The 10,834-nt window shown below is 40.7% G+C and overlaps 1 protein-coding gene across 2 annotated transcripts in view; it reads left to right on the forward strand.

The window, feature by feature from the left end:
* The window catches only part of CNKSR3 (CNKSR family member 3), a 116,911-nt gene that overhangs the window by 86,273 nt on the left and 19,804 nt on the right, over nt 1-10,834 (forward strand). For both annotated transcript variants that reach the window (XM_011943729.1, XM_011943730.1), the window contains exons 5-7: nt 3,345-3,386; nt 6,225-6,344; nt 8,633-8,692. In XM_011943729.1, the coding sequence (XP_011799119.1) occupies nt 3,345-3,386; nt 6,225-6,344; nt 8,633-8,692 (222 nt within the window). The remainder of the gene's footprint in view (nt 1-3,344; nt 3,387-6,224; nt 6,345-8,632; nt 8,693-10,834) is intronic.

Below are 10,834 nucleotides of genomic sequence, written 5' to 3' on the forward strand. Positions count from 1 at the left end.
AAAATGCAGAAATCACCGGTCTTCTGTGTCCTTCGCGCTGGGAGTTGGAGACTGCAGCTGTTCCTATTCGGCCATCTTGCTCCGCCCCCCCAACATTTCTTTAGCTGTCATCCTATACCAAGTACAAGGATAGATCTTCCCATTCAGTGTTGAGGCTATAATTTGAGATGAAGGACCCCAAGATGGGAAGGGATTGAGATCTGTATTTCCATTGTAGTCTCCTCATGTTGTGAAGCCATGAAAACTGAAATAGGGACGGCAAGAGAGACACAATGGCATTGGCAGGTGCTGAGTTTCAGTCTGGAAAGAAATAGAGAATGAGGCCAGGTGTGGTGGTGCACGCCTGGAGGCCCAGCTACTAGAGGCTGAGATGGGAGGATCTCTTGAGCCCAGGAGTTTGAAACCAACCTGGGCAACATAACAAGATACTATCTTAACAACAACAATAAAAAAGAATTAGGAAAATGAGCAATATTTGTCCCTGAGAAAACTGAATGGAAAGAAAGCAAGCCTGCCAGGCTGAATGTCTCACGCCTTTAATCCCAGCACTTTGGGAGGCCAAGTCGGGAGGATTGCTTGAGACCTGCCTGAGCAATATAGTGAGACTGCTATATTAAAAAAAAAATTAAAAAGCTAGGCAAGCATGGTGGTGTGTGCCTGTAGTCCCAGCTACTTGGGAGGCTGAGGTGGGAGGATTGCTTGAGCTTTGGAAGCGGAGGCTGCAGTGAGCCATGTTCGTGCCATTGCACTGAGACCTGGGTGACAGAGCGAGACCCTGTGTCACATACACGAAAAGAAAGCAAGCCATGGAAGCAGAAGAGGAAAAGACCACTGAGTGCTGGCTGCGTCTCAGGTGTATATCCACGCTTGACGCATGTCATCACACCGAATTCTCAGCAGGTGTGCATCCACACTTGATGTGTGTCATCATCACACCGAATTCTCAGCAGATCTCAGAGGTAGGCTTTGTTATCATCCCATTTTAGAAAGAAGGAAACTAAGGCTCAGAGAAGTTGAACCTGCTGCACAAGGCTGCTCAGTTCCTGAGAAGGCAGAATAGGAGGAGAGGCAGGGGGGTGCTGAGAGCCGCCCAGGCTGGGCCTCTGCTGCCAGGTGACCCAGGGCTGTGAGAAGCTCAGCTCACTGTCCAGTCTCTGAGGGGGTGACTTGGTTTCAGCAGTCATGTTTCCATTCCATTGCCTTCATGCCAGAAAACAATGTGAAGTCATGCCTGCAGCTGCTTCCTCTCGGCAGGAATGGGTGTGGGAACCATGTTCTCGGTGGCGGGAGGTGAGAGGGAGCCCTTTCACACGCCAGCTGGAACAATTTGGGAGGGGGGAAGCTCCTCGTGCTGCTGGCTCCATCACCACTGCAGTCACCACCGCAGGGAGCAGATATTCTTGCTGACCTCTTGGATCCCTCAAGGAATCAAGTTGTAGGAACCATGCGGTCACAAGTCTGCCTTGTTCTTGAGCTCCGGTGTATTGAGAGTTGCCCTCTGACTCTAGGTGATGGTCTCCCCGAAGTGACAGTGCTTGTATTAATTTAGAGATTTGTGGGCCGGGCGTGGTGACCCACACCTGTAATCCTAGCATTTTGGGAGGCCGAGGCGGGTGGATGGCTTGAGTCTAGGAATTCAAGATCAGCCTGGGCAACGTGGCGAAACCCCGTCTCTACAAAGAATACAAAAATTAGCCAGGCATGGTGGCATGCACCTGTGGTCCCAGTTGCTTGAGAGGCTGAGGAAGGAGGAACAGTTGAGCCCGGGAGGTCAAGGCTGCCAGTGAGCTGAGATTGCACCACTGCATTCCCACTTGGGCGACAGAGTGAGACCTTGTCTAAAAAAAAAAAAGAAATTTGTGATGAAAGATGATAGACGCAAAGACAAAGTATCAGTTTTATTTCTAGCACACAATCACATGTGTGTACTGTGTTTCTAAGGTTGAAATTTATTTAACAAATCTGTCAGACAGTATTAATGGGGGATGAGCCATAATGGTACTTGACAGTTTAGTTTTATCTATAAGATAGAATTGGAAAAGCACATTTCAGCTATAATTATTCCTATTTACAGAGGTTGCTCCTGTAGTTTAAGTTAATATCAACTTCACACATGTAAAAATACATTTCTAAATTTATTTTTTTAAAGTCTTTTCTCCCTGGGCTGCTCTTTTCCTGAGAGTCAGTATAAATTTTAGGAGCAGTCCTTATTATTGTTTCCTACGTTTTTATCTAGTAGAAAAAAGTTTAAACAAATTTAAGAAGACAATAAAAGTCTGATTATTAAATCATATGGAGTAGAAACTGGTAGCCATCTTCCTCCTTCAGAAGTAGTAAAAACTAACCTAAAAATGACTTTTTGATTGAAGTGAAAAATCTTCACCTGACAATTCCAACACAGTTGTTTAACATTTTTTCATGTACATAAAAGAATTAGCATTATCTTTAAGATTGTCCTAGCTTGGGATTATAGTTAATAGTGCTGAATAAACTCCATAGAATCTAGTTGTATTGACTTTTTTTTTTTTTTTCTGCATGCATTCTGCAGTGTAGGTTGAAATCCTTTGCTACAGATGAGTTCTAGAAGGTTAACTGTGAAAGTTTCACATTGGCAATTTCACTTTGGCAGCTTCGAGACAGGACAATGGTGGTTCCTATAATCAGCTAACCCAGTTCATACAGTGTTCCAAGCCTTTTGTTCTTAAGCTGAATAAATAATGCTTTGCATTCCAGCCCTTTATTTCGTGTCATCAATAGCATACCTCAAGACCACTTTTTTGGCAGTGTGTTAATGAATGTTTTGTTGAACTCTTTTCATCTATCAAGGACTGAAATATTTGATTTAATCTCAGTGGTGCTTAAAATAAACGTTTGTGGCTGAGTTTACTCAAGCCCTTATTTGAAAGCTATTCTTGTAGGCAGGTCCAGAGCTAAAGACTGCCAGCTTGTCGGCCCACTGCTATCTGTCCCTGGGGCACGCTGGGAGCCATCGTCAGGTTTCTTGACTTGGATTTCTGACTTACTACTCTCTGGACAGTCCGGAGAGTAGGTGGATTTCAGTTCAATGATTTTTGTAAGTTTTCAAATTAAGTAATTGGCCAAATGGGTTCCTTGGATGAGAACTCCTTGGGTCAGGGGAGAGTGGGACCTTCAGAAGGTGAGAACGTCATCTCTGTTCCCACTCTGCCCTCCCTTTCCCATCCCAGTCCCGCAGGACTGTGCAGGCTGAGGGCTATGTCAGGGACCACCTTGAGCTGCAGAAAATATCTAGAGAGCTAAGCCAACAGTTCTGAACGTGTTTAACTCTTGTACTTAGTGTTCATTTTCTCCATCCCCTTCTTTAGGATTGCTTTGTAGCAGAAATGGAGGATAAAGTTTTAACTGTGGTAAGTATGCGTTCTAAAAGTTACTGTAAAATTCCTTTTCCAAAGGCAGTGGGAATCACATTAAGTAAATGCACCGTGGCTAATTACTTCAGGAGATACTTTGAAATATTGGCTTTTGGGACATGAGTTTTTAAATTTAGGTGGAAGGGAAAGCATAAAAGTTACTTAACAAGACCAACTACTGTGAAAATTCCTGTGCTTAAATTAGCTACATTGAGTCTCTGTTTTATTATTACTTTTTCTGAACATTTTATCGGGATACAGTTGTACGTACATTGCTAGCTAGCCTGCTAATCATGATTGAACTGATGTGCCAATTTCACTTTAGGACCGTTTTGATTTAAGAAAAAAATTCTTGGCAAAAACCTTATGATGGAGGGGGGATGTGCTGTAACTGTTTAAGGAGCATTTTGTAACTATTCATCATCACTTCCTCCTTTTGACATAAGCCAGCCTGTGCTCTTTTGATAAGACCTTCCTCCTACTGATGTTGAGGAATTTAGCAATGAAACTGCTATAAATATATTTTCCATAAATAGGGAGGCCAAACAAATTGGAGGAATGTAAAAAGTATCACTTCTTGGATTCTCCCCCTTGGAAAGAAAAATCACTCTTTGGAATTTCCTGATTTCTTTGGTTGTTTAATTTTGAAACGTTAGATGAGTCTGATTGGGGAAATACCACACGTAACCACTGTGACTTCTACAAGGAGACCACTTAATAGGGATCCTCTCATTGTCTCTTTAGTTTTACCTTGTCAGTGTTTGGCATTCAAAGAATGTGAGTGATCACTAAAAAGATGATAGACCAAAATGTAAAATGCAAAACTATAAACCATCTAAAAGATAACATAGGAGAAAATGTAGGTGACTGTCAGTCAGTTTTGCAATGAGTTTTCAGATAGAATACCAAAAGCATAATTCATGAAAGAAAAATTGATAACGTGGACCTCATTAAAATTAAAAACTGCTATGTGAAACGCACTGGTAAGAGAATGAAAAGACAAGCCACAGACTGGGAGAAAATGTTTTCAAAACACCTATCAGATAAAGGACTTGTATCCAAAATATACAAAGAACTCTTAAAACAAGAATAAGAAGACAAACAATCCAATTATAAAGGAGGCAAAAGATCTGAACAGGTACTTACATACACATGGCAAATAAGCCTATGAAAAGATGTTCAATGTCATTTGTAATTAGGGAATTGCAAATTAAAACAACGAGATACCACTATACACCTATTATATAGGCTAAAATATAAAACACTGACAACACCAAATGCTGCTGAGGATGTGGAGCAACAGGAATGCTCATTAACTGCTAGTAGAAATGCAAAATGGTGCAGGCAGTTTGGAGGACAATTTGGAAGTTTCTTACAAAATGAAACATATTCTTACCGTATGATCCAACAGTTGTGCTCCTAGATATTTACCCAAAGGAGTTGAAAATTTACATCAAAAAATGTGCACAGGATGTTTATTTATAGCAGGTTTACTCAAAATTGCCAAAAAAATTGGAAGCAACCTTAATGTCTCTCAATAAGTAAATGGATAAACTGTTGTACATCTATAAAATAGAATATTATTCAGCAATAAAAAAGAAATAAGCTATTAAGTCCTGAAAATATATGGAGGAAACTTACAAGCATATTGTTAATTGAAATAAGACAGTCTGAAAAGGCTACATGCTGCATAATTCTGACTATTTGGCATTCTAGAAAATCAAAACCACAGAGATAGTAAAAAGATCTATGTTTGCCAGGGGTTCATGGTGAGGGATGGGGTGGTGGATAATTAGGTTGCGCACAGGGGATATTTAGGACATTGAAACTATCCTGTATGAGACTGTAAAGATGGATACATGACATTAGGCATTTGTCAGAACTCGTAGAATGTACACCACAAAAAGTGAACCCTGATATAAATTAAAGATTTTAGTTAATGTCTGAATATTAGTTCATCATTTTTTTTTTTTTTTTTTTTTTTGGAGACAGAGTCTCGCTCTGTCACCCAAGCTGAAGTAGAGTGGTGTGACTCGGCTCACTGAAGCCTCAGCCTCTGCTTCCAAGGTTCAAGCAATTCTGCAACCTCAGCCTCCCGAGTAGCTGGGGTTACAGGCACCCGCCACCGTGCCCATCTAATTTTTCTATTTTTAGTAGAGATGGGGTTTTGCCTTATTGGTCAGGCTGGTCTTGAACTGCTGACTTCAGGTGATCCACCCACCTTGGCCTCCCAAAGTGCTGGGATTACAGTCGTGAGCCACTGTGCCCAGCCTAGTTCCTCATTTGTAACAAATGCACTGCACTAGTACAAGATGTTAGTAATAGAGGAAGCTGGGAATGGAGGGTGGTGGTGGAGGGGATGTATGGGAACTCAGTGGACTTTTTGCTCAATTTTTTTTTATAAACCTAAAACAGCTTAAAAAAGTAAAGTCCATTAAAAAAATGGTTTAGTCCCAAAACAATTTTTTTTTTTTACCTTGTCAATATTTGGTGTTCAGAGACTGTGAGCAGTCATTGAAAAGTCAGGTAGGTGGCCGGGGAGAGATAATTCCACTTCATTGCTGAAAGGGGATTTCTGCCTGGCCTGTGCTCTTCAGTGGTCATAAAGGAGTGAATATAAAAGCTGCCCTTTCTAAACAAAGCTGAAATAGTGACACTATTCCCACGGATGGTAAACATGAAGTCTAAATGCCATACATTCATCGAGCAGAATTATCAGAATGATTGCCGACCAGAACTAAAGATTATAGGTGAAATGCATTTCTCTAAAAATCAGCTTGAGATAAACTTGGTTAATGATTGAGCTTTCCTGACTATTTGCTTCTACAATTCTAGGTCAAGGTTTTAAATGGCATCTGTGACAAAACAATTCGATCTACCACAGATCCTGTGATGAGCCAGTGTGCATGTCTGGAGGAAGTTCACTTACCAAACATTAAACCTGGGGAAGGCCTGGTAAGTTCTAATAACACTTGTTTTATTTTCAGATAACATATATCATCATTTACTAAATTTTTAAAAAAAATTCCTTATTGCTTTCACTATAATTGCTGAAAAGTAGAATTAAGTTAGACTGCCTTCCGTTATGTAGTTAGGAATGTGCTATCTTGAATCCTGTTGATATGTTTTCTATCTTCAAAGTATAAAAATAAATACAATTTAAAAACTGTATACTCGTATTTTGAAGATAACACTTTATTTTTAGGACTTAGCAATGCAAGGAAATATAAAACATTTACACAAAGGAAATATGGTCTCTGGCTACAAAAACAACATCTGCTCTGAAAGTCTCTATTAGCACTGAGACGAATGTGAGAAGAGACTGGTTGAAGGCAGTGATTCTTAAGAAGGGTTTAGAAATGTTTCATAAGTAATATATGAGCTATATCATAACAGGCTGTGGGACTACATACAGGTAGTCTCCTAGTACCTAGCGTGCATCCTGTGGGATTAATTTGCTGAAATTTTCATGAAGAAGCCGTGAAGCCCATTAGTTAGCTTAGAGGCTTTGAGTCAGAGAGAGCTGGGTTTAAATCCTGGCTCTTTAGGGATTTAACCTCTTTACGTGTCAGTTTCCTCATAGGGTTGTTGAAAGTATTGTATTAGATTGTGAATGCCAAGTGCCAGGCCCCAAGCACACAGTATGTGTGCATTAATGTGGCTGCAGCTACTGTTGCTGGTATTGAAGATGATGAGGAGAATGAGGAGGAGGAGAAGGTGGAGGAGGAGAAGTATCTAATGTATAGGTAGCTGTTGGGAGCTGTTAAGGTAGTCTCTGCTCTTAGACAGAAAAAAACGAAAATCAACTGACTGTTTTAGGCCCACATTCTTAGTGAGCAGAACTTTGTATATTGGTACTGCTTGACTTCAAGGCAAATGATGGATTATAACAGATTAAGTTTAAACAGGGAGGACTTCCTGGAGGTAGGTTTGTAGTCAAATATTTAAGCAGGTAAATGCCCTGAGCAGGCAGAAATGGAGTTGTCATTTCAGATGGTAGAGTTATACAAGCAGTGCCCTGGGAGGGGGAGTACCATGTGTAGGGGAGAAGCTGATATAATCTGTGAGTGAAAGTAACAGGATAGGAGAGGAATGGGGAGAACCTGAAGGCGTTGGTGTTTGATGGGACTCTGATAAATTGGCGTAGGTTAATGAGCAGGCTGGGTGCAGCGTAATTTCTGAGGAGGGTCCACATTATTACAGCATAGATACCAGGGTGAGCAACTACTTTTTGCCCGTTCTACTTTTTGCTCTCTTTTCCCGTCTTGTAACAGTTTAACTAAACAACATTTACATGTGGTGAGTACAACTGCAGAAATAATTCCTCAATGATATATTCGGTGTATCACTCAGTGAGGCATGGCCTCTGAGTTTGCCTCTCAGGCCTCTTAGAAGAGAGAATATTCATTCATCTTTACATTTTCCTTAAAAGGAAGGGTGTCTGTTACTAATTTGCTGCCTATGCTTTGTTATTTAATAATCTTTGTTCATATATCTTTGTCTGATTATTTGTAGCTTTAATAGTCATTTTGAGGTTATTTCGGTTACCAAATTTAAATGAATATATTGTGTCCCTAGACCAAGAAATGATCAAGAAAGAACTGTTCTTTGGCTGGGTGTGGTGGCTTACACCTATAATCCCAGCACTTTGGGAGGCCGAGGTGGGAGGATCCCTTGAGCTCAGGAGTTTGAAACCAGCCCGGGTAACATAGCGAGGTCCTTTCTCTATTAAAAAAATAAAATAATTAGCTGGGTGTGGTGGCACACACCTGTAGTCCTGGCTACTTGGGGAGGCTGAGGTGAGAGGATCACTTGAGCCCAGGAGTTCAAGGTTACAGTGAGCTGTGTTGGCATCGCTACACTCCAGTCTAGGCAACATAGCAAGACCCTGTCTCATCGTCAACATAATATAACCGTTCTTGTTTGAAGTACCTCCCTTATTCACTCATTCTGTAGGTCTAAGAAAATGCCCACATCCTTGGAGTTGTGGCAAAATTCTATGTGCCTGGTACACAGGTTATAGTATCAAAGAGATCACACGTTTTACTGCTTTCACCAGTATTTCAGTTTGCTTAGCTCCCCTTCACCACCCTTTGGATCTTGTTTCTCGATGTTTCAGGAGGCTGAAAAATGAGTATTGTTCTGAAGGGACTGTTGTTAATGTTTTATAAGTTTAAGTCTCGCTTGGGGCGATGTCTCTAAATGTTGGAGTAATGAGTTAATCTGTTTGTGACTCACTCCAGGGCATGTACATCAAATCAACCTACGATGGGTTACACGTGATTACTGGAACCACAGAAAATGTAAGTGTATATTCATTAAGTGTAAAAGCTGTTGTGTGTTTAAACAAACTTGATCCACAGTCTCTGTAGTTTGAATTTAAATGCGTGCATGCTGTTTGATTATTATGAGAGCATGGGTACCTGCTTTGTTTATTTCTGTTGACAGAGTACTGCTTGTCACCAGCTGTTGTCAATTTATTATTTAAATAGTCCTTTATTGCTCTTGTTCATACACCTTGCCCAGTTTTTACGCTACCCTTGTGTTAATTACTGCTTTTGCACCCTGGAAGTGTTAAGCCATAAATACAAAAGCAAGGATCTTTTTGTTTTTGAGAATCACTCTTATAAGAACTGGGATTGGTAGCCATGTGTATAAAATATATATTTTTTGATTTAATGGAATTTTTATGTCTCCAAAGCAGCTATTTCAGGATTTTTTTTACAACATATTTTTATAGTTGTGTTTCATAATATTTGGCATGATACTGAAATTTAGTCCTCTCTCCCCACCCTTTGAATAGGAAAAGCAGGTCTGTTTCTACTGTGAGAGACTTGTGTACACTGTGTACTTCCTTGTGGAAATTCTGCTATGTGTAGGTTGTCTTTAGCCCCTCAAACATTTGAATTTGTGAGAAGTAGAGCTAGTTGAATGCTTTCTTCTTGCAGCCTACAATATGGCTTGCTTTTGAAAGACATTGATATGAAACTAAAAATGTTTGAATAGCTTCCCTGGGTCTGTGTAAAAGAACCACGGATTTGGGGGAATTAACCTATTTAATCAGCTAAGACAGGAGGAGATAATTCCTAAAATTAGGGGACATTTTAGTAGCTGCTTTTCTAATCTGTTTGGTAGAAATATGTGTCTAATTTTGAGCTTCAGCTGCTAGATCTTTCGATAAAGAAAAATGGCATGATCTTTGAGTGAGAGTCTGTGATAAGCACTTGATTTTTGTACTGAGAAAATGATACTGCTTAAGGCAGTCAATGAATTATAAATGCATTGCATGGTTCTGGTAGATAAATGGGTAGGAAATGATAGTGTCTTTCAGGGTTCTCTGTTGAGCTACAGCAAGGAAGCCTTGAGAGTCACTAGGAGTTTTCATACCGTGTCACCTCCTAGATAATAACAGCATAGGAAGCTCTGCTTTTAGGCTGGGGATGGTGCTGAAGAAAAGACACAAGATGCAGCACACGATTCTTCCTTCATTCTTGGTTGAGACTCAGTACGTTGCAGCTTAGCCGTGATAAGAACACAGTCATGTCTGTATAGATGAGAAACATGGTGAATGTCATTTCAGTTTTTAGAGTTGAAGTTTTGCAGTCTAGCAATTTGATGATTGCATTGTCTATCTTAACCAGACCAGTGTGTTTTCCAACTCTATTGGGTTTTGAAGCAATTGCCATCTTGGATCTGGAGCACTACAGAATTACTACTGGAAGGCATAGTATTTCCTTCCTCTTGCACCACCCCCCTTTTTAAAGAAAAGAATTCGGGCCCGGCGCAGTGGCTCACGCCTGTAATCCCAGCACTTTGGGAGGCTGAGGTGGGCAGATTACAAGGTCAGGAGATCAAGACCATCAGGGCTAACACGATGAAACCCCGTCTCTTCTAAAAATACAAAATATTAGCCAGGCGTGGTGGTGCGCCTCTGTAATCCCAGCTACTTGGGAGGCTGAGGCAGGAGAAGTGCTTGAACCCGGGAGGTTGCAGTGAGCCGAGATCGAGCCACTGCAGAGTCCAACCTGGGCGACAGAGCAAGACTCCATTTCAAAAAAAATTAAAAAGAAAAAAAAGAAAAGAGTTCAATGACAGACTAAACAAAGCTGCTTTTGAATTAAATGAAATGTCATATGTCATTAATGATATATTCCCTGAATTCCTACCAGAATTGTAACACTGGCTGACAGACTCAGGGTCGGCCCTGGTGTTCCCATGTAAGACTGTATGGAAGTCATCTCAGGGAGTGGTGGCTACCATCTTGTTAGAGATCAAAAAAGAAAACTTGTCTTCTTCCATCTGGTAATCCACTTGAAAATGTCACTCATTCCTTTAGTCATTCAGTTCGCATTTATTGAGGACCTGGAATGTGCTAGACACTAGGCTAAGTAAGTCTAAGTCTTCTAGACAAGCGTGGGAAGTTAGGTGAGAGCCCACTTCTCCCC

The sequence above is a fragment of the Colobus angolensis genome, unplaced genomic scaffold (assembly GCF_000951035.1).
Source record: "Colobus angolensis palliatus isolate OR3802 unplaced genomic scaffold, Cang.pa_1.0 Scaffold221, whole genome shotgun sequence".
Lineage (NCBI taxonomy): Eukaryota > Metazoa > Chordata > Mammalia > Primates > Cercopithecidae > Colobus > Colobus angolensis.